General features: G+C 50.0%; 1 protein-coding gene across 3 annotated transcripts in view; it reads right to left on the reverse strand.

The window, feature by feature from the left end:
- Tox2 (TOX high mobility group box family member 2) overlaps positions 1–14,039 on the reverse strand; it is a 126,960-nt gene extending 112,921 nt beyond the window's left edge. For 2 of the 3 annotated variants that reach the window (XM_047540490.1, XM_047540491.1), the window contains exon 1: positions 13,912–14,039. In XM_047540490.1, coding sequence (XP_047396446.1) covers positions 13,912–14,010 — 99 coding nt within the window. In that variant the 5' untranslated portion in view covers positions 14,011–14,039. Of the gene's footprint in view, positions 1–12,600; positions 12,645–13,911 lie in introns of those variants that run through there. The other variant, XM_047540492.1, reaches the window with a different exon arrangement.
- Positions 14,040–24,337: the final 10,298 nt, after the last annotated feature.

Here is a 24,337-nt window from a genome sequence, read left to right on the forward strand (position 1 = left end):
CACACACGCATGCACACATGCACACACACATACGCACACCCACGCACACACAGACACACACATGCACACACACATGCACACACACACGCACACACATGCACACACATGCACACACATGCACACACACGCACACACGTGCACACACACGTGCACACACACATGCACACACACACGCACACACGCACACTGGTGCTCAGTCAGGGCCTCACCCCGCATCAACTAGACCCTTCCAAAAAGGCAGAGTCTCTGCCCCGCCCTGAACTACTGCATCAGAATCTGCATTTTAACAAGACCCCATAAGCACGTGCACATTGAAGTTTGAGAAGTCCTGGTTTAGGCTGGTTACCAGGCTGCTGTGGTGACTAGTGAACTAAGTATCACCCAAACCTTCCCATCTGTCGTGGCAATCGTATAAATCACATGGATGTTATCCGCTGTCGTCGGAGTGCTTGTGTCCCCCAGATTCCCGTGTTGAGATTCTGAGGGTGCTGAGCTGAGTAGGTCATGGGGCAGAATACCGTCACTGGGATCAGCACCCTCACAGAGACCCCAGTTGGCCCTTCACCACAGGAGGCGGAGTGAGAAGGTGCTGTCTTCATCAAGGTGGGCCTTGCCAGCGCCTAATCTGCTGGCCCTTGATCTCACCTTCCAGCCTCCAGAACACTAATACCTTTCTGTTGTTAAAAGTCACCTGATCTCGGGGTTTTGTTATCAGCCTGCAGAGACTAAGACATTACCCTACCCGTCAGCAACTGCAGAGCCGAGCCTCTTCATGTGGCTGTGAACCACCTGACCACCAGCAGGGGTCTACATGGCCCTTTGCTCTGGGCACGTGTGCATCCCAAAGCTACAGGTGGCTTGAGCTCAAACCCCGCGTGCCTTACTTGGCCACCAAAATTCTGTTTCTTTTTGATGACAGAGGAACTAGTCCCAGCGTTGGCATTTGTCAATTAAAGCCTCTGCCTCTTCTTCCTTCTTGAAGGGAACTCAGGCCCCCACCAGATAGCCAGGAAGGGGTCCCCAAAAGCACCCCGAGGGCAGATGCTAGAAATATGGGTGACTACATTCCCCAGGACCCTGGAGCAGAGGAGGGAAGCCAGGCCCACAGATGTCTCTGCTAGAGGAAGAAGCCTCTGGCCCTCCCTGAGTCAGAGGGTGGGGGAGGGCAGCAACCCCTCTTCAGAGACCCCCAGGGTGTGAGCCCCCCATCCGAGGGGATACCCATGACCTTTGCAAAACTAAATGCAATAACCAAGTCCTATGTGCTGAGCAGACCCCAGGGCCAGCCCCGGAGGCTGCAGTAATCCTGTTTGGACAGGAGGCACCCTGCAAAGCTCAGTCAACTCTGCCTGTCGCCCGAGGAGGGAAGCGGCTCACCTTTTGCTAATCGCCCTGATTCATTTTTTATTACTAACTTTCCTGTTTTCTATTTGCCGTCCGATTGGAGATATTACCAAAGGCATTTAAGAAGCCTGAGATCCTGGCACAATGGCAAACATAACTCTGTCCACTGAATCTGCATTAATATACATATAATTCCCTGATCACAAAGACCTCACGGTCCACATGCTGGACCCTAAATGAAGGCAGTTGTGGCAAGAGCCAGAAACACAACCAAGATTTTTCAAACGATAATGAGGAGGGCATGAAAAATGGGCACCTAAGTTTAGGCTACTGGTGACTGTGGTTGACCGTTTTGGGAAAATGACAAGCCGACATGAATGGGGAACCACAAAAATGCTCGCTCTTTTGACTCAGGAATTCTATGTTGGCCACAGTCAACAACCTGGTCTTATCTTTGACATCCATCCCTCTGTCACACACCTCATCCCTCCCATCCCCAGATCCCCACATTCTACCTCCTCCCATCTCCCCTGCTCCGCTCCATTCACACCCGCCAGGGTGGACCAACCGAACTTTCTGCACGATGGAAATTCTCTGTACCAGCCCTGCCCCAGACCAGCTACCCAAGCGTGGCTACAGAGCACTTGAAATGTGGCTCATGTGGCCACAGAATGAAATTTTACTTTATCATATTTTAAATGGAAACAGCCACATGTGGCTAGTGGCTCTCATGTTGGAGAGTGCGGCCACAAGCCAACATGGACTCTCTCCTAGACCACAGAAGTCACCCCCCAACTGCTGTCCTGGATCTGCTCTTGTCCCTCGTCCAATTTCCCCCAACAAAACCGCAGCAAAGATTGTTCTAAATTGCAACAAACATCCACAGCTCCCAGCTGCCCCGAGTGAAGCCCCACTCCCAGATTGGGGACATGGTGCAGCCCAGCTCCCGGGGAGCCCACAGCTTTAGGAAGCTAGCGGGGTCAGGACAGCAGCAGAGGCCTCCTGGAGGGGTGGCCCTGGAGCAGAAACCTGAGAGGTGTCCGCAGGAGACTGCCATGGATCTGGAATGCCAACACGGGGGCAGGGCCACAGAGGTGCTGGGGCGGAGCACCCAACAGAGAGCCCCTCCTGAAGGCCACATCCTCACGGGGGAGAGAGGGAAAAAGGGAGGGCGGTGACCAAGACACACAGGAACAGGTCAATGACACGCTGTTGCAAGGGAAAAGAAAAAGACCAGGTGGGCCGGGGTGAGGGGACATGTTCAAGGAGAGCTCCCAGGCCAACAGCATTCCCAAATCTGCACAGCCGCCAAGAGCAGGTGATCTCTCCCCATTTCCTACACATTTGGGCAGGTAACATGGTGTTTAGAATCTACAGTTAAATTAAAAGGGAGGGGTGGTGCACACCTGTAATCCCAGCAGTTCGGGAGGCTGAGGCATGAGGATCTAGAGTTCAAAGCCAGCCTCAGCAATGGCAAGGTACTGAGCAACTCAGTGAGACCCTGTCTCTAAATCAAATACAAAATAGGGCTGGGGATGTGGCTCAGTGGCGAAGTGCCCCTGAGTTCAATCAGTGGTACCAAACACACACACAAAAAGAGAGGAGGGTGATCACTTCAGGAGAGAAGCCACCCCCAAAGTCCTGCTTGGTCAACAGAAGCATTCTCAGGGGCTGGAGAGAGATTGCGTTATCTCTGAAGGCCAGGCGTGTGTGCCCGGTGTCCCAGCCCAAGCAACGGGAGTGAAGCCTCCCTCCCGAAGGTCAGGTCATCCCAGCACAGAGACGGAAGTGTTCAAAACAGGGGCTGCTGGCCTTTGCTCCAGAAAGTCAAGAACTGATTCAAAATCACAAGGACCAGGATTTCCAACACCCAAGCTCTTGATTCCAACTGTCCCCCCTGGGCTCTGATGGAGACGCTCCTGGCCTATTGCTGCAAGATTCGCATTCGCCAGCCTTGTAAGACCTGAACACTGTGTCCCTCACCTGATGTGTCCCATCCTCCTGGTAACAATGTACAGACAAGGTATGTGAGGCCCAGAGAGGGTGGCTGGGTTTTTCTTGGAAACACAACCTGGGATATGTTATGGTCGCAGCTCTGGAGAACAGAATCTGCCACATTCATTCAGTCTTCCAACAACCTTCTACTGAGCACCATTCCACAGCAGGCCCTAGGCACAGGGGACCTAATCCGGGAAGAACAGAACAAACACCAGCCCAGAGGTTTTTAAGTCTACCATCCTGAAGGGAGAACTATCAAGCAATCTCACAGATCTCTTATGCCATGAAAAAAAAAAAAAAAATACCCTAGACCAAAGATCAAGAGTAGGGAAGGTAACGCATCAAGGGGTCAGAGTCTGAGAATGTGGGGATCGAGCTGAGACCAGACGATGAGCAGGAGCCAGTCACATGAAGAATGAAGCTGACAACACTCCAGGCAAGAAGCAGCAGGCCAAGGCCCTCGGTGGGTCCAGGCAGATGGCCGGGAGGCTGGGGATGGAGGCAAGGTTGTCCATCTCTCTAATCAGCTTGGCTCCTCTGGGCCAGAACCAGGACTGAACCCCTGATCCAGGTCTGGCACTGACCTCTGGGCACCATGGGCAGTGGGTGCTCTGCTGATGGCTGAATGAGTCAATGTGATAGGCATATCTCTTGGCCAGAGAGAGAGGGGCGAGGGGAGGAAGGGAGTATGTTACAGACCAGTGGAAAACGTGCACAGGGCCTGTGGCAGATCACGAGGCACACTGAGGACTCAGCCGTCCTTCCAAGAGACACCACGTGTGCCCCTCCTGGGGACCAGACTGCCGCCAGTGTGCAGGGTCAGCCACACCTGGCTCCTCCTTGGAAGACAGTCCCTCCCTCCTTGACAGTCCAGCCCCACTCCCCTGGGGACCTGGAAAGGAGGCCGTGAAGCCCCTGGGAGGCACTCTGCTCAGGGCAGAAATGACCCCCACAGCAAGAGGCAGCTGGACAGGGAGGAGATGCATGTGTGTCCTAAGCATCTTCCAGGAAAGCCACGCTTTAGAGTCCTGGGTGCAGCAACCTCGTCCCCGCCATGTCACTGGGGGCCCTTGCAGCGAAGCCCAGGGACTTGTCTGGAGAGATGTGCTGTGGGGGTTCCAAGCCAGGGGGGGATTCGGACCACCTACTGGGGGCCCATCCTCTGCCCTGAACCAGATGGGGGTTGGGCAGCACAGAGGAGAGCTCCTGGTCCTGGCCACGCCAGGGACCACTGCAGAGAGGGGCTGTTTCTGTGCCCCCCTGGCAGGCTGCCACCCCTCTCCAAAGGCTTCCAGAGGTGGTGCCAAGGGTCATCTGTGTTGGTTCTGTGAGTCTAAATGTATACTTGATCCTTAAAGCCTCCTGCAGTCAGAAAAAGGGAACTGCTACAGGAGAGGAAACAGACTTTCCTCAACCAAAAAGTCCCCTGGATTCTGTAATTTAAAACAGACATAAAATCCCAGGATGGAACCTGCATTCGCTGTTCTTTGGAGGAACCAGGATCTGAACAGCACTCAGGAGCAAGAGTGAAAAAAGGGATGACTGACTTCATCTCCCAGATGCTCACCAACAACCTGAGGTTCAAGTGTGGTTGTGAACCAAGTAGGGCTCAGAGAGGCTAAGCAACAGGCCCAAAGTCACATAGCTTATAAGTGACAGGATACAAACCTAAGCACCTTTATCAAACTCAGTCATATGCAAATCCACGGACTTTGCATAAAAATTAACTTACATCTCAAGTGGATATAGAGAAGGGAGAAAACATGGCAGGGGGGCACCTGACATAACTTAACACCCAGTGGGCACTCAGTAAATACCTGCAGCATAATTGAGCAACAAGGCCTGGGGTCCACCTAAGACACTGCGAAGTTCAGTTCAAGTCAAAACATAGCACAATGGAACAATAAAATATATGCATGAGATTGACCCTGGGTTATACTGCCAAGTCAGATTCATTTCTAACAAGTTTCTAAATCATTCCTGCAAATCAGGCCCAACTCCGAGATAAGCACGTTTGAATTAGTTGTAATGTGAAGGCATCTTACGGGCAAATGATGTCTGAAGTTGAAATCTGAGGCAGGAGGCCCCGCTGGGAACCCCTTAGTCCCAGAAGAGATAGTGCCTCAAGAGTAAAGGCAAGGGGGCGTGTGGGACAGGGTGACTACCAAAATGCCCCAGACGCTGCCCTGGAGGAGACCAATGATCTCTAAGTGTGGCGCAGGCGCACCGCAGAGGGTGGGGGAAGCAGTGGCAGAGCTTTGGGGCTGCGCTCTGTCCAGCATCTCAGTCCCAAGGCTCCGTCACCATATCCACGTGGTTGACAGTCCTCTTACTTACACGGACCCAAGCCTACAGGGAGACTTTTCAGCATGGCTTGGGAGCAGCAGCAAAAACATATGGTAGGTAATTATTAACTTAATGAGTCATGGTAAATTGTAATTTTATATTTTAGTGAAAAGATGTTGTATAACACAGGATAATAAATTTTGATCAATTACCCTGATGCTTAGAACTTGCTACTGTACAACTGGGAATTCTGGTGCCTGCTAGAAAGAGCAGTAAGAGTGTGGTTTAATGGCCTGTTTAACGACCTGTTTACGGCTGGGTCTCTTAGAGGTTCAACAGGTTTTTATTGAGTGCCTACTGTGTGCAAAGTGCTGGGGATTGAGCTCCAACTTGAAAGCTCAGTGACTCAACAGGAAAATGTTTCAGTCACCGGATGAAAGCCTAGGTGGACCTGCAGCCTAGGGCTCAAAATGCAGAGGAATAATCAGACCTAAAATGGCTGGGAGCAATGATAGCGCCCGCATGTGGGGGAAGACGTCCAAGGCAGAGTCTTCCGGAAAACACCAGGCAGGTGCATACGGTGGTGGCAGGGTGTCCCACGCAGAGGGCACAGCCACTGGAGAGGTGGTTTGGGGCTGTGCCAGCCCAGGAGGGGAGGCTCATCATGCACGCAGCCCCCAGTCTGCAGGGTCTCAGTAGGGAGGTGCCTAGGAGCACAGCTCGCAGGACAGGTTTCCCTTGCTGATTGACACTGCTCTCCGTGACTCTCTTGGTCTGCTGCTGAGGGGAAAGTTTAATGACTTGTGTTTGATCCCAGGAGCACTTGGCTTTTCAAACACTGGTCGGACGGGAGCACCAGAGGGCAGCTGAACACAGATTGCCGGCCAGAGTTCTGACTGCCGAGGTCCGGAGGGCTGGAAACCCGCACGGCTAACGGGTGGGGTGGCACCGAGGGACCACCCAGTTCCAGAATAGAAGCGGAAGGGTGTGCCTGCCTTGGCCTGGGGCCCGCAGCCGGGGCTCAGTCAGGTGGCCTTCTCCAGCATTGGGGACAGTCTTTCTTTGGGTACCCTGCAAATGCACTCTGAGATGGAGTGCTGCTCACAGAAGGGGGAAAGTTGGGATGCTTGGGAAGGGAATGAGGGGAGCACAACTGGGCAGAGGGAGGGGCTGGCCCTGCAGGTGACTGCTGAGAAAGCCATCCAGCTCTTCAGAGTTGACCCAGAGGAGGCAAGGAGGCTGCCAAGGAGGTTGCCTGGCCTTTGACTCTTGCACCATCCAGGCACTGACTGCAGGCAGCTGCCAGGGCCAGTAATCTCGGCCCCAGAGAAGTCCCAAGTGCAGCAGCCTGTGAGCCCAGCACCTGCTGCTCCCGAGGGGACTCTCCCTGGTACACACAAGAAAACTGAGACCCACAGTGGCTAAATGACATGCACAGTCACCAGCCCAAGCCAGCGAATGATGCAGCTGTCACGGGAACCGATTCTCTGCGTCCAAAACCCACTTTCTCTCCTCTCTGTGGAGGGAAGGGCCCAAGGTTAGGAAAGCAGGTCTGTCACTCACAGGGCTGGGCAGGGCCACAGCGGGAGGGGACGGCCAGGCCTCCGGCAGCCCCTCCCCGCGGAACAACAGGGTCCTCTCACATTTCAACTCTTGCTGCTCTTTGTGAATGGAAGGGAGAGCGCTTCCTGCCTGCTGGGGCCCCCGGGCTGTATAGTCCTCGGAACAACTCCATGGGTGAGGAGCTGACTTGCTCATCTTGCCCATGAGGACACCGAAGCACTTGAATAACGGCCGCGCTCAATCACAGGTCTGCTGGTTCCAAACCCACCTGCCCTGGTTTCCTGAGACCAGCTGCAGGAAAGCAGAGAAGCAAAACAGATCGCCCCAAGGGATCACAAGGGGCAGACAGCCACACAGCCTGGGATCCCGGGGACAGGAGGGGAAGGGTGGGGAGAGACCTGCAGCTCTTATACCCTGCTGGCTGCTCTGCCTGTGGGGCTCTGCCCTCTGGCCTCCTCTGGGGAGCCCCTCGGGAATGGCCAGTCCCCAAAGACTCTCAGTCCCACCCTGCCCTGGACTCTGTGTGCTCACCACAAAGTCTTCAGAATACAGGAGCCAAACAGAAGCTAAGTGCTCAAGCACAGGGGACAACTGGCCAGCCCAAAGTCACTCATTCATTTGTTCATTCATTCAGCAAATACCTGTTGAGCACCTATGTGCCAGACTAGCTCTGAGGGGGATACATGCCAAGAATCCCAGGCTGTACCAAGCCCTATATATACGGTTCTTCCTATACAGACCTATGTTAAAATTTAGTTTGTCAACCTGGCAGAGTAAAACACTAACAATAATAGCTAATAATAAGCTAGAATAACTATAAAGATATACTGTAATCAAAGTTATTTTTAACTTATAGTTTATTTCTGGAATTTTTCATCTAATTTTTCCAGACCAGGATTGATGGCAAGTAGCTAAACCAGAGGCAATAAAACCTCAGATAAGAGTTTTGCCTGTACAAAAGCAAAGGCAGAGACAGGGGCTCCTGCCTTCTCCTGCGTAAGATGCCCACCTCCTGGCTGTGGTTTGGAAATGGCTTAATTGTGCCCCCACCTCACCCCAGGGGTGTGATTGGAGGCTTGGTCCCGGGGCGGGGGCAGTATGGGGAGGTGGTGGAAACCTTCAAGAGCAGAGCCCAGTGGGTGGTCCTCAGTCACTGCAGGCATGAGTTGTCCTCTGGGACCCCTTGGTAGTTTCCATGAGAGTTCATCATAACAACAGCAAGCCTGCCCCCACCCCCGTCTCTGTTTCCATGTCAGTGCCACGAGGTGATGCAGACCAAGAGGGGATCCTCAGATCCTGAACTGTGTCCTTCCGACTTTCAGCCTCTAAAACTGTGAGCTCTTCTTCATAAAGTGAGTCTGTCTCAGGTATTGCATTATGGGAATGAAGAGCTGAGCAATTCACTCCTCGGAAAGCATCCTCCTCGCCCTCCGAGTGCACCAACGCCAGTTAAGAAAGACATCCCAGCCTTTCTGTCACTACCACCTGCCACACTGTGGTGCAAGGTTGACAGTCACTGATTTGCTTCCCTCTGCACACCCAGAGGAGAACCCTGACATGCCCAGCAGGTAGAGGTAAGCAGAGACTGGCCGGGGCTGCTGCTGACATATCAAAGCACGCTCCTGCAGGACCCTCCTGGGTATGTGTTCAGATGGAAGCTAAAAAAGCTTCCCAACAGAGATGCAGGCATCCTTCCAGAGGCCCCTCGTTCTAGCCAGCTCAGCTCACAGCCCACCCAGGTCAAGGCTACTTCCACAGGACCCAGCCCCCTGCAGGCACCTGTCGCTTACAGATGAAAAGTTTGGGAACCTTCCCCCACGGATGCTGTGCAGGCCACACATAGTTCCAGTTCAGGTGAGGCGGAAACAACAACCCCACTTCAAGGATTTCTGTCAAAAGGAGACTCCAATCCTTTGCTAACAGGTTTGACCAGATCCCCATCCTGACACAGCGGTGTACCCAGGGTGCTGTGGGGGAAGAGGGGAACCACGCACCCGGCAGCACATGAGCAACCATGGGCAGGCACCGTGCCAGACACTGTGCACAGTGCCTGCCAGGAGCCCACAAGAAAACCACACACAACCCACCAAGCCACAGATACATCAAGTGTGGCCCTTGGACCAGCAGAAGCAGTGCCTGGAGGCTCACCAGACATGCAAATTCTCAGGGTCCCACCCCAGACCGAATGAATCAGAATCTCTAGAGGTAGAGCCCAAGAATCTGTTTTTTCAAGCTTGCTAGATGATTCCAAATGTGCACATTCTTCTGCGGGACGCTGGCCTAGATCGGAAGGCCCTCCCGGATCTCCCTATTTGAAATTACAAACCAGCCCCAGGTTGTGACTCCCCCAACCTTCTTTCCTGCTTCATATTTCTCCAAAATTGTATCACCGTCAGTTATAATACCATATACTTCATCCACACATTTAAAACTTCCCACAGTGATGTGACTCTTCTGAGGGCAGCAAGTCGAGTCACTTTAGTTCATTGTTGTGGCATCGACTGCCAGCACAAAGAAGCAATCGATAAAGATTTGTCAGTTGAATGATGGATGATAGAACAAGCCACAACCCATACAGTACCAGTTCTTACGGGTACCTAGAAAAAGAGAAGGTTGGTGGCCATGGAGCATGGCACGGGGAAAGTGGTACTCAGGCTGGCCTTGAAGGAGGTTTAGTCCAGGAATGAAGGATGCTTAGAACAGAGATGCTAAGCCTCCTGCTGGACTCGGTCCCAGATGGTTAATAGCATTGTTATCTAATTAGCAGTTTGTAGGTGCCAAGAATTGTCCTAGCCTGTATCACCTGCAGGACCTCCCTGAACCTCAGCGGCAGGTCATGTTCTCAAGTAGATACCTATGCTCAGTGATTAAAATAATTTGCCCCACCCACAAAAAGACTTGTATAAGAATGTTCATAGCAGCTTTATTTATAGTAGCCCCAATCAGGAAATAAATCCAAATATCCATCATGGATTGTGATACATGTGTACCATATAATAGTACTTAGTAATAAAACAGAATAAACTATAGATACAACATAGGAAGCCAGACAGAAAGATGTTTATTCTGCATATGAAGTGCTAGAATTTAATTATAGTTATATAACTAAATTGAACTTAAATAAAGCATCGGTAATAGAAGTCAGATAAGAAGCCACTGCTGGAAGTGGGGATGGGCGTGCTGATTCAGAAGGGGCATTAGGGGGCTCTCTGGGGGGATGGACAATGTTCTACATCTAGATTGGAGTGGTAGTTATGTGGGTGTTTACATTCACCAAAACTCATGGACCCAAGCCCTTGAAATCTGTATTTTACTGTTCTAAACCACATTCAGTAAAAAAAATGAGCTAAAAATCATTTGCCCTAGGTCATGAAGTCACAAATGGAGATGTGAGCTCAGGTTCACCTAATTCCAATGGCCAGTGCACACAAGTCAGACAGAGTTGAGCGGGGAGTTTCCAGTGACCCCCTCCCCCCAGCCTGGCAGAGCACCTAGGCAAAAACCTGAATGAAAGGAACCCACCGTTACTCTAGGAAGGAAGTCACAGGCTCCCAACCCCAAACCCTGACACACAGGCTCCCAAGGAGGCCAGACAGTGTCTGGCTGGGAGTCAAGAAACCTAGGTTCAGGACTCAGCTGTGCTCTCTGTTTGTGAGGATGCCACTCCATGACTCAGTTTCCCCTCTGTGAAGCAAAGAAGAAGGAGATCAGAGGCTGCCAGGATGAGGTGCCACCAGATCCTGGGGGCCACAGGGCCACAAGCCCCTATGCTCACCAAGCACTGTTACACTAAAGAAGTAATGTGCGTGCCTCGTAGCTGGTAAGCTATTTTCCTAAGACTTGCTAATGTTGCGATTAATAAAACACACAACTATTCCAAAGCAAAAATGAAACCACAGCAGCTTTTAGACATTGTGTATTTTCTCAAACAAAAGACACCAAAAGAACAACCACTGCTCATGACTTTGGTTTAAAGAGGCTGGGAAACTGTGTAGAGAATTGCTAAGGGGACAGTCACCAAGGGGATGGTCTCCAAGGGGACGGTCGCCAAGGGCCCTTCCAGGTCATCTGCCCTTTGATTGTCTGGCATCACTTGGGTAAATGCTTGTCCTTGTGTTCCTAAGGCCTGGGTCCCCCGAGGAACAAGCCTCTTGTCTTGGCTCCAGGGACAGAGTCCCCACTGTGTGGGCTGTGTCCTGGCTCTGCTGCGCAGCCTATAGGTGCAAAGTGCCCATCACTGCTGCACCTTGGGCCTCAGTTTCCCCTCCAGCTCTGATAGTGACCAGTTGTAAGAGTGGCACCTGGGCCTTTCTCTCCCCAACCCCTATTGGCTTCCAGTGCCAGAAAAGGAGCGCTCCTGGTCACAGTGGTCCCCTACCCCCCAACCACCACCACTTAAGATCACAGCCCACTAGGGATCTGCTACCAATGCTGGGACCCTGCTGAGTCAAGTGCCCTCCCCTGCCTTAGCCTGAAGGACTGAGTAGCAGGTCTTACATCCAAGCACATGGTCAGATCTTCCTTTCATACATCCTGGTGGCCCTCCACTTTGGACACATCCTTAGCTACGGGCCTGGGGCCCTAGATTACAAATAGAAACCAGAATCACGCACTTCTCATAACTACCCCAGCCCCGCCCCCTGCACAATTTCACATTGGTCCTGGTGCTGAGTCAGAGGTTTACAGAGTCTCCGGATAAATCGGGGGGCCTCAGGAGTGTCCTGCCTCCCAAAGGCCTATAATTGGGGCCACCCCAGCCTGGTGTGGCTTAAAGAAAACACCACCCCCAAAGGGAGCACTCTTGTCTAAGACCCCACCCACCCACCCACCCAGACTTTAGGGTACTAATCTCCACTCAGGCATCCAAAGCAGAGGCTGGAATCTACCTTGCCCACTTCATGTTCTAAAACAGCAAAGCCAAAGGCAGAAGACAGACCAGCTGCCCCCACACCCAACCTTCCTCCTCCTGAAAACTCCACTTGCTACTTCTAATGTTTTCCCTCCATCAGGCTGAAAGCAGCTCACGAACCTGCCTTATCTTCAGGATACCATCCCCCTCTCCGGTTGCTAACTTCCCCGTCACCGGACAAAAGATAATCACTCCTACCCTTAGCAAGAACTCGCTTGCTGCCCACCACCGCCCCAGGACGTCCCAGGTCGGTGTGGTGGCCCAAATCCTTCCTGTCCAGCCCCCGGTCCGCCGCCCTGGGCGAAATGAAGAAAGCTGTGCCAGAAGCGGTTCCCCTAGGGCCTGAAGACGCACTTGGAGAGGCCCAGCTCAGGAGGCCCCGAGATCCAAGCCGGACGGCCCCCTCCCGCAGCATCCCCATGGCCAGGGGCTAGACGAAAAGCCTGTGGGGAAGGGGACAGATCCCGAGAGGCGGATCTAGCCACCCGACGCGCACTCACCACGCAGCGCCGTGGAACCCGCGCATCCGCGCCTGGGCAGCGGGGGAACCCACGCGCGCTGTTCAATCCGGGCTCCGAGTGACGAAAAGCCTCGCTCTGCTGTAGCGGGCCCTGGACCAACGCACCGACCCGCGGACGCACAGATGGTCTGGCTTCCCAACTAAGTTTGAAAGTTCCCTCCACCGCAAGAGAGGAGGACACGGACCGCGCGGCTGTCCCTAAACGTTCCGGCTGAGCTCAGCGGGGAAGCGGGGATCGGACGCCTCAGGGGTCGGGGGATCAGGACAAGCAAGCTTCCTGAGCGCAGGGACGCGCCCTAGCGCCGAGCATAAGAAATCTGGCTGGGGTGGGGGCGGCGATTTTGAAAAAATGGGGAAGGGTTGCCCCCCACTGCAGCCCCCGTCTGCGGGGACCCTGCTCTCAGTTCCCGAGAGGGTACAGGCCTCGACTGGCCATTGCAACTCGGAATCCGAGGCCCCGCCGGGCAGTGATGGCCAATTAGTAAATGGCCCAATTAGTGCGCGGTGGCGCGGTGAAGTTAAACCCCGGCGCCCGAGTGTAGATGACCAAGGTGTGGGGGTGGGAGTTAAGGGCAGTGCGGAGCCTGTGGCTGTCCCTGGGTGTGACTCCGTGTGACTGTACCGACGTCAGTGTGATCTGTCTGAGGTTCACCGTTCGGGGGTGGCTGTGTGTGACAAGTGTGCGCTTATGTGAGTCATACTGTGAGCTTGTGACTGTCGAAGCGACTTCTTTGTGTGACTGTCCCCAGTTGTGACTGGGTGTGACAGCGGATGGGGGCATGTAACGGTGTGTGGCATCGTAGTGTGTTGATGGGTGACCTGCATGTGGCGGCTTGACAATGTACGTGGGCGAGTGGCTGAGTGTCGCTGTGTATAAATGACTTGTCAGGGTGACTTGTGTGGGACGGTAAGACAGTGCAAGCAGTTCATGGCTGTCTGTGACAGCAGGTCACTGTGTGTCTGCTTGTGAATGAATGTGCGGCTGTCGGGAGACGGAGGTGAGTGAGAGACACTGTGTCGTCGTGCGGATGGCTGTCGGGGTGACTTCTGCCTGTGATCCCAACAACTCAGGGCGTGTATGTGGCCGCGAGGGTATCAGTGTGAGCGGCACGTGCCCGTCGGCGGGGTCGAAGTGTGTGTGTCCCCCCGTGTGCGTCCCAAAGTGCCCGCCTCGCGAACCACCAGGTGACTGCCGCCCAGCGCTCCGACCCGGGACTCTCGGGCCCTGGCCGGGGTCCGAAGGCGCGGGCGGGCCGAGCCCGCCCGGCCCGCGCACCCGCACCCCGCCTACCTTGCCGCAGTGGTAGTAGTCCAGGTGCGCCAGGCCGGCGGGCTCGGCCCCGGGCCGCGCGCCCACCGCGGGCGCCGAGGGGTACAGGCGGACGTCCATGGCGGGCGCGGCGGCGGCTCCCGCGGGCAGTGCCTGGGCGGGCGGCGGTGGGAGACGGGTGCGAGCGGGTGTGCGAGCGCGGGGGCGGGCCGGGGGCGGCGCCCGGCGGAGCGCCCCGCCCCCGCCCCGCCCCGCCCGCACGCGCTATTGTTCCGGCCTCAGGCGCAGCCGAGGGCAGGGGGCCCGGCCCGCGGCCCGGAGGTCCCTCCTCCAGGACGGGCGGCCGCGGGTTCCCCGCCCGGCTCTCGGCCCCTGAGGGTCCGCGAGGGTTGCGCGCCTGTCCAAGCGGCCCTTCCCCGTCCCGCCTTTCTCCACCGAGGGTGACGGGAAGGAGAAGCCGGCACGACACCCCTCTCCAGAAGTGGGACAATCTCCGCCCTAAATATCTGGGGCGGCGCCACCCCCCACGCGGCGTGGGGGACAGGGGAGGAAGGCAGAGTCGGGAACACTTTCGGAGATGAGCGCTGCTCTGTCTGGGGACGCGGACCGGCGCCGGAGGCTGATCTTAGGAAGCCCTCCCTCCTGGCCCCGCTGACCTGAGTTACCGCGAGAGGGGTCCCCAAGGGAAATCGGTGGGCTTAAACTTTGATTTTACTTGTGGGGAAACTGAGGCACGGACTTTCGGCATCAGTAACGGAGCTCCTGCCGGGTGGGATTCACTGACCCCAAGGGAGCCAGAACCGAAAGCACTTGATGAAGGGGGAGGAACCCCACGCCCTTTGATAATGGGGAGGGCAAGGGCTCTAGGAATGGCCTAGAGTTCGAAGCTCAGAGTCAAGGTCAGGAGTCTGCCCCATTCACGGTCTCCTGGGTGAGAAAAGGAAGGAAACAGAAGGGCTCTGATTGTAGGCCCCAGAGGTGACTGTGAAACGGGCTCCCTCCCTCTAAAAATAAAAAGCCCCTAATTTCTCACAATGTTTTAGACCTTCGAGAGGCAGTTGTATCAGAGAATCGTCTACACCTGCGGTCTACTCCCTCACCTGCCACTCGCTGCTCCACACACTGCCCCTCAGCATCTCCCATCCCGCCCTGGCATGATCCCTGCCTGGGAAGGGCCCGGAGGCTGAAGTCAGCCAGAAGTGGATTCTCCCGTGGTGGGAGAACTCAAGTGCTACTTGAGCCTCCTGACCACTTGAAACTTCTTTCCCAACCGCTGCTTGATTCACTATTTGTGACCATAAAAACCCAGGAACACAAGCTAGGTGTGGGAAACAGCCTTTCACCGAAGGTTGGGGAACAACGGAGGGAAATTACAGCTCGGAAAGGAAAAAACTTCTAAATAAATGTCAGCATTGTTTCTGGAAATACGGTGCCACACCTTATCAAAAGGAATTTCCCACTGACCCCTCTCTTTTTATTCCATCTGGTTACAGGACTGACCCAGCACTACTTGTTAAAAAGAACACACACACACACACACACATTTCTCTGCAGGGCTTTGTCATAAATCAAGTAGTCCATATATGCATGAGACCCCTTCAGAATTCTCTATCTTGTTCTATTAGCCTATTTCTCTCTCCTTTTGCCATTATCACATTGTCTGGATTACTGCATCTTTGTAATGTCTTAATGTCCCATAGAATAAGTTCACCCACTTTGTTCTTTAAGACTGTTGGTTACTAACCATTTATAGAAATGTTAAAACCAGCTCTTTTTTTTACACACGCAATATTACTAGGATTTTGATTGATATCACATTGAATCTAAAAATCAACTTGGAGAAAACTGACATTTTCAGTATGAATTTTTCTTATTCATGAACATGGTATGTTGTGCCATTTATTTCAGGATTTTTTAAAAAGTTCAACAATGTTTTGTGGAGTTTGCATGTAGCAATCTTCCACATCTTTTATTAGATTTGGACCTGGATATTTTATGGTTTTGGTGCTATTACAAATAATTTCCTTATTTTATGTTCTGTTTGTTGCCCGTACAGTGTCATGGTTTTACAAGTCCACAGATCCTTGACACTGCTCCCAAGGGGTGGCATCTAATAACCTTGCCCTTGAAAAGCATTGGTGTTAGTGAAGGTGTTTTACAAAGTGTGGCAGAGTGATGCTGTGTGACTTCTGAGTCCAGGCATAGAAGCTGATATATGCTCCCTCTCTTGTCACCTTTGTCTTTAGAGACCTAAGCCACTGTATAAGAGGTCTTAGGCTGCCAGGTTTTAAAGCATTCCAAACTAACCCACACAGAGAAACCATAAGTAGAGATCTTGAAACTAAATGAGGAGAGGAAGATTCCTTGTTGGTCCCTGGCTGAGCTGACCCCTGCTGTTTCAGTTCTGACCATTGCTTCTCTACAACCACGTGAAAAAAATCTGAAATCTGCAGCTCAGCCCTTCTTCAATCCAAAATGTACAGAGACCATGAGAGATAATAAGTGCTTACTGTTATTTCAAGCCACAAAATTTTGGAGTGACTTGTTACTCATCAATATAGATCTGGAATTTAGTAGAAATAGATTTTTAAAGCATGTCCTTGTACCTAGCAAAATCACTAAACTTATTAATTCTAATAAATTATCTGTAGATTTTCTGAATTTTTAAAAAAACAAACCATTTTTCTATCTCATCTGGAAAAATGAGAGTTTGCTTTCCCTTTTCAATCCTTATGCATTTCATTTCTTTCCTTGCCTTGTTTCACTGGCTAGTATCACCAGTGTAATATGGAAAGGGTGATACTGGCCATCCTGTCTCTTACCTGATCTCAGAAGGAATACTATTGCACCATTAATCACAGTGCTTGCTGTACTTTTGTTTCTGTTTCATTTTCTTTGGCTTTTTTGTAGATACCTCTGTTGCGGGTTGAGGAGGTTGATCTTCACAAAGACCCTCTGGGTCAGAAAATAAGGCTGCTGTGACACTTTACAGATGAGAAGGGACCAGTGAGGAATGCCCAATTCCCCAGAGTGATAGCAGAGCCAGAACTCTAGCTAAGCCTGGGACTCTCTCCTGGAGCACTGCCTTGGAGTCCTGGTCTCGCCAGCTCTGGCCAGAGCTGGGAAAGGATGTCTGCCAGAGTCCAGGGCCCAGGAGCAAGGAGTGAGCTGCTACAGACACTGGGCTTCCCCGGAGCATGCCAGCAACAGCAGCCATTAACCCTGCTGGTCACCTCTGTCCTCTCCTCAGGAAGGGAGAAGCATCTGGAGAGTCTAGTGGTAAAGTCCAAAGGGAAGCCATACAGGCCCCAAGACCTGGCCTTGTCCTTTCATGTTGGCAGCTGATCAGATAGAAAGCTGATGACTTGGTTCCCTTAAAGAATTGCCACAGCTTGGCATCACGTGCCGTCTTCAGAATGGGAGTGGCCTGAGCCCTCCTCCTCCCCTTCACCTCAGTCCTGCCACAGTGCACAGGTTGACACAGGCCACGTGGCTGTGCCCTGCCTGCAGCAACCCAGCGTGGAGACCCAGGCACCTGCTCATGCATCTTCCAGCTTTCAGCTTCTAATAGGTGACAATCAAAATAGAGACGTGAATATACCAGGGTGAATCCCATCTCTGTATATACCTATGGAGTACTGATTTATAAAAGTAATAACCGAGAGGAAGGCCAGTGCAGTAGAGAAGGGAGGGAGAGAGGGAGGAGATCCCGGGACTGATACGAAACCAATTACATTCCATGCATGTGTGATTGTGTCAGAATGAACCCCCTATTATGTGCAGCTATAATGCACTGATAAAAACATTAAGAAAGAGATGTGTTTTACTATGTTTATTATTATTTGGATGTGGTAAAGTTAACAGATCAGGAGATGATTGCCAAGGAAAAGATTGCTTGGTACTCAGGGTCCCCAAAGGAGTGGAGATACCATCCACGGGAGGCCACATGGGTTAGCTAGGAGATAGAAAGAAGGGAGAATTGTGGGTAAGAGAGTTTATCGTGGTTTTGGCAGGAAGGCACTGGCAGGTAGTCTAAGCAGATTCAGGATTGGCTAATATGAATGAGTTCAGTAGATCTTGGGTTAGGGACTATCCCCAGGTGTCTGGTACCTGACCCAGGGGTGACTGGGGCAGGTGGATAGTAACCCAGAGTGTGAGGGTCAATTTCTAGAAATAATAAACAACTTGCCTGATAATAATAAACAACTATCCAGATCCACACCTCTTTTATAGAATCTTACCTCTTTCTTTAAGGCCTAGTTCAAGTACACTTCTTTGGTGAAGACTTCTCAGAGACCCCAACTCGACTGCTCTAATGTACTTTTCCAATAGCTGTTTGCACACAGAACTATGAGTGTCAACTTCACCAAACTGTTATAACACATGTGCCCTATGAGTGTCTCCAGGTGGGGACAATGGCTCCCCCATCTTGGGGTCCCTAGTGACAAACACAGGGGCTAACACAACAGAGATGCCTCATGCCCACCTTTAGGGGAGGTAGAGTTTTTGAGGACCCTATTAGCTACACATACTCTCTCAGGAAGAAGTAGCTCCTGGATTGTTCAGATTCCAGGACACAGAAAAAAGTGGGTAGAGCCAAGTTCAGCACCTGTCTCCGTCTCTTCCTTCCCATAGTCAATGTGCATAAGATCTGACTCGGATTAGGTGTGGTGGGGTATGTTAAGCTGGATTGAGGTGCAGACAATGGAGATGTACTGGGGAGAGCTCAACTTTCTTGGTTAGGGCCCTCCAAAAGCTGATCCTGAGGCCAGGATGCTACCGTGAGTAGTTTACTGAAGAGTGATCCCAGGACACACAGGTAGAGGAAAATGAGAAAGGAAAGAACAGTCACGGAAGGGCAATTTTCAATAAAACAACCACTGTGAGCAGTCAGAGCCTAACTCCTCTGGGAAGTTCTGGAATGTGAGGTAGAACACAGTCCTCAGTTATCCCTCTTGAGGGGTAAGGAATTGGGGTCCTTACTCACCAACTCCTCACAGAGCATCCATTGCCAGGAAGTTCATCCTGGTAGGCAGATGGGCTCTGGCAACCAGAGAAATCCCTGAGGCAAAGAGACGCAGGAATCAGCAGTCAGAAATTGGGGCTGTACCACATCAATGTTTATAGCAGCTGAATTCACTATAGCTAAGCTATGGGACCAACATAGCTGCCCTTCAACAGATGAATGGATAAAGAAAATGTGGTACATATACCACAATGGAATATTACTCAGCCTTAAAGGAAAATGAAATTATGGCATTTGCAGGTAAATGGATGGAACTAGAGAATATCACGCTAAGTGAAATAAGCCAATCCCTAAAACACAAAGGCCGAATATTTTCTCTGATAAGCAGATGCTGATCCGCAGTTATGGGGTGGGGTAGGGAAGAATGAAGGAACTTTGGATTGTGCAGAGGGGAGTGCGGGGAGGAGTGGGACGATGGGGATGGGCAGGACAGTAGAATGAGACAGACATTATTACCCTACATACACGTATGACTACACTACTGGTGTGACTCAGCACCATGTACAGCCAGAGGAATGAGAGGTTATGCTCCATTTGTGTACAGTGTGTCAAAACGCATTCTACTGTCATGTATAGCCAATTAGAACAAATAAAAAATTTAAAAATTGAAAAGAAATTGGATCTGCATGCAGGGAATGGTGAGGTTTGTGGGCATGTGGGCAGAGCACCAGTAGGCGTCACAGACTCAGCTCTCCGTGATCACAGAGCAGAACTCTGCTTTACCTAGACACCTGCTCTGTGTGCGTGCACACCTGCGTCTTCTTCAGGAATGTGGTTGAAGTCTGTGCTGATGTCTGAGGACAGTAGTTGGGCATTGCTGGGACCTTGACTATTATACCCCCATCCAGGCCAATATAGCTCCAACCTATTATTTCTGACAATTGTCCAAGTTAGCCAGTGACTTTCACTCACAGTACCTGCTGGACAGATCAAATTACAGGCCCCTAAGAGGAGAACACTAGATGAGACGTCAGAGACTCTGGATTCAAGTCCTGAGCTCTGCTCAACTCTCTATTTGACTTCAACCAAGTCACTATACCTCTTTGAGCCTGTTTCTGCTTCTGCAAAGCTGGATGATGATGCTTACCTGTGTATTACTATGTGCTAGTTATGTAGGGAGAGGGATTTGAAAAGTTAAATGTGAATGGATCACACTCAGAAAAGAAATAGGAATTCTCATGTGTTGCTATCTACAGGGAAATAAAAAGAAGCACTACTAACAACTAAGCACTACTGAATGCCAGATGTTTGTGAGGTACTCTGCTAAGCACTGGTCGTCTATCTATTCCCTCTTTCAATCTTGAAAACAATTCCATGAGGTAGGCACTACTATTATACTGATTTTCCCAATGAGGAAACCAAGGCACAGAGCAGCCAAGTAACTTACCTATAGTTAGCATGTGGCAGAGGCTAGAATAAAGTTAGTACACGGAGCAATGGGATTTGCAACTAGTTAGTTTGGCCGTAAGTTCTCCACTCATAGCCGCTGGACCTCACTGCATCACTCTGACCTTTCATATAAATTTCAGGTTTACTTAAGATAAAGAGAAAAGCTTGTTAGTGTTTTCATTAGAATTATATTATTAAATTAAGTTGGGGAGAAGTGAAATATTTGATGAAAAACATATCTATTTATCTTAACGTATAAGAATACTATTAAAGTTTTAGATGTTTATCTTGTATCCAGAAAACTTACCAAGGTCTATTATTTGTCCTAATACTTTATTTTTTGTAGATCCTCTTTTATTTTCTGTAGAGAAGATCATAGTATTGCCAGAAAGAGAGACAGACAAAACTTATGCTCTTCCCTTCTAACCATCTTGTCACTTCTTTGTCTTTTCTTCCCCAACTCTCAACTTTATTAAAAAAGTAAAATTGACAAGAAAAAATGTATATACTTATAGTGTACAATGTGATGTTTTGATACATGTATAAATTGTGAAATAATTAAATTGAGCTAAATTAATTAGCATACCTCACATTATTATCACTTTTTTGTAGTGAGAGCATTTCAGATTACTCTCTTAGCAATCTTTAAGGCTACAGTGCATCATTATTAATATTTATCTTGTCTTATTACATTGTCCAGCACCTCTAGAATCAGTGTTAAATAGTACTGATTTCTGGCATTGATTTCTGTTTCTTACTTTAATGAAGATACTTCTTATATTTCATCATTTAGCCATTAAGGAAGAGGCTAATTGTAAGTGCCTGGTGATGTTCTATCAAGTAATAAAATTTCTATTTATTCCTAGTCTGCTAAGAGATTTGTTTTGGAATGAATTAATTATTGTTTATAAATTTTTTGTAATCTGAAATTATCATCCAGGTTTTAGCTTTTAACCAATTAATATTATATAGTACACTAATAGTACAATCATATACTTTCACATTGAGCCATCCTTGAATTCCTGAGATAATTCTTGAGACTTCTATTTGACAATAATTTATTTTTAAATACACTGCTACATTTCATTGGCATCTATATTAATGGACAAAATTGATCCAATATTCTTTTTTGCTGTTATTGACAAAATCATATATCAAGAATACACTAGTTTTACAGACTAGGAATGTGGCTCAGTGATAGAGCACTTGCTTACCACGTACAAGGTTCTGGATCTGATCCCCAGCACTATATTTAAAAAAAAAAAAAAAAAAAGTGTATTATACTGATTTTGTCTCAAGAGTTGAATAACTTTGATAACAATTCAACTTCTTAAATTATAATTTAATTAATATGTCTCATATTTTTATTAAGTATATTTTGGTAAATTATACTTCTATCAAGAGTTTTTAATTTCCCTTAACTTTCAAATGTATTGGTGCAAAAGTGTTTTTAATATTACCTTGTGTTTTGTTTGGTTTTTTTGGAGGGTGGATTACTGGGGATTAAACCCAGGGCATTGCATGTGCTAGGGAAGCTACATCCACAATCCCTTTTCCATATGTTTTGAGACAGAGTCTCACAGGTTACCCAGGTGGCCTTGAACTTTCAATTCTTCTGCTTTAGCCTCCCAAATAGCTTAGGTTACAAGAGTGTGGCACTGCACCTGGCCTATTTTACGATTTTAAAAACTCTAATGTTCTTATTATCTCTGGTTTTTTTTTTTTTTTCTTATTTCCTTAACCAATCATACTCAAAATCTCTCTGTGTCATTAGGCCATATTTTATTCTATATTTCTATTTTTTATATTCTCTTCTCTCCATATTTTCTACTCTAAGAGGATTTTAGAAATGAATGCCTTTAAAAAAAACCAAGATAATATGTGTCACTTACCTGGACTTAGAAAGTGTTTGGCCAGTATTTGTTCAGTTAAGATATGAAAAATGTGTTTGAGCACACGCTAGGACAAGAAATTAACTGACAGGGACCCAATCTGTGTTTATAGCTGAGTAGCAGACAGGCCAGTAAATAGTCAACTAAATACAGCCGATCAACATGACAGAACTGAGAGCAGGGCAGAATGGGACACAGAGTAGGGCTTCCTGGGGGAGGTGGCACTGAGCTGGCACTGCAGGATGAGCAGGAGCTCGGCAGGGGAAGGAGATGGTGCACTGGCCTTGCCCTTGGGCTCATCAGTGGCTGGTTCAGCTCTGAGCAGGGACGGGCTGTCTGGACTCGGGATTCGGGAGTCTAAGTCTCCTTCACCTCCACTGAGACTGTCTGCCACCCCTTCTAAGGGTAACGCTATTCCACTTTGTTCTCAGACACCGCACTGACCCCATAGGTTCCATCACCTGCAGGGACCTCAGGGATGCACCAGCTTAGGCAAAGGAGAATGAAGATGTGGTTGGCTGCTACTTCTCACCTGGAAGAGAACGTTCAGCAAAGCCCCACCTGTAATAACCAACCTCCAACAGCTGGTGGCTTTGCAAACAGGTGCACCTTAGGGGGAACATCAGGACAAAAACGCAAAAATAAAAGATATATGACTCTCCGTCCACTCCCTTCCAAGTCTCCTCTGGGCCTTGGCAAATCATTCTGTAACTGCCTAAATTTCCCAATCCAAAATCATTCAGTAAAATGGGGTTTTTAAGGGTTAAAGTTGGACAAGAGACAGCAGTTTAGTTAACGAGTATGAGGAAGGAAAGGGAGTGTTGACCAGCTACCCAGTTGTGGCCTCCCTTGAGACAAATGTTTATTGAGCACTTAGTATGTACCAAGAACTTGGCTTGGACTGTTTCAGAGAACCCACCCCACAAACCCGTGAGTTGGGTGCTAATGTCACTGTCCCCAGTCTACAGGTCAAGAAAGAGAAGCTCAGAGAGGTTAGGTGACTCTCCTAAGAAAATGCTGGCCCTGAGATTCAAACCAGAAAATGCTCCAGGCACTTACACACTATAACACGTGGGGTCTCATGCCCACTGCCTGGGACAGTATAGACCCTGGTGACCAAAGAACAAATTGGGGGAGAGAACAGAAAAATGCTTTGGTTAGGGTGTGTAGTCGGGGGTAGGTCTAATCAGAAAGGAGCATGAAGAAACTTTCTGGGGTGATCTTAATGTTCTACGTCTTGAGGAAGTTTGGGTTACTCAGGTGGTAGCATTTGTCAAGATTCAGCGAAGGCACAGGTAAAATTTCGCTGCCTGTAAATTTCAAATCAAAAGGAAATGTAAAAACTCTGACACCCACACCAATATATGTTCAGGGGAGTGAAAAGATGTTTGAAATTTGAAATGTAACCCCCAAATAAGACAGCTTTTGACTGGTGGAGACATAGGTGATAAAGCAGCAGGTGACGTGTCCAGAGGCTGGAGTCCAGGTGGTGGACAGACAAGCGTTCCCCGCGATATTCTTTCAACGCTGTTTATTAAGCTGTCGTGATAAGTTTAAGGGACAACATGGTGTGTGACGGTGGCGATTGTGTGACCGTATCTGTGCCCGCCACTTTTGCCTGCATCCTGCCATTGACCATGCTTTCCCCTTTAAAAGAATGCGGAGAGAGCCCTTCCGCCCTGTCTTCCTTCCTTCCCTCCCTTCCTCCCTCATTTCAAACAGCAAGAAGCAACCAAGCACCAAGGCTGGGTTGGTGGCGGATCCCGGGTCCCTCTCTCCCCTCCTCCCTCGGGCCCTGCTCACCTCGCTCTGCGCAGGGTGGGTCATTGCCTCTGATGGGCAACTGCCCATCCCTTAGCACAGGCCCCGGAGACTTAAGCGGACGGGAAGCTGCACACCCTCCGCCTTGGACAGCGAGAACCCAGTGCCTTTGGTGCCACTCCCAGCCCTGGGCCCGGCGCGCAGGGGGTCATCCAGCCGCGCTGGTGAACACAGAGACAGAGCCAAGGAAGAGGTATCCTGTGTCCAGAGGGTGAAATTCCAGATGATTTTTTTTTTCAAACTATTTCATGGTGTCCAATTACCTTTAGGCTCAAGGTAACTTATTCTAAATTACTGCCACTCACCCAGGCCTGCAGTG

The sequence above is a fragment of the Sciurus carolinensis genome, chromosome 2 (assembly GCF_902686445.1).
Source record: "Sciurus carolinensis chromosome 2, mSciCar1.2, whole genome shotgun sequence".
In the NCBI taxonomy this organism is placed as follows: Eukaryota; Metazoa; Chordata; class Mammalia; order Rodentia; family Sciuridae; genus Sciurus; species Sciurus carolinensis.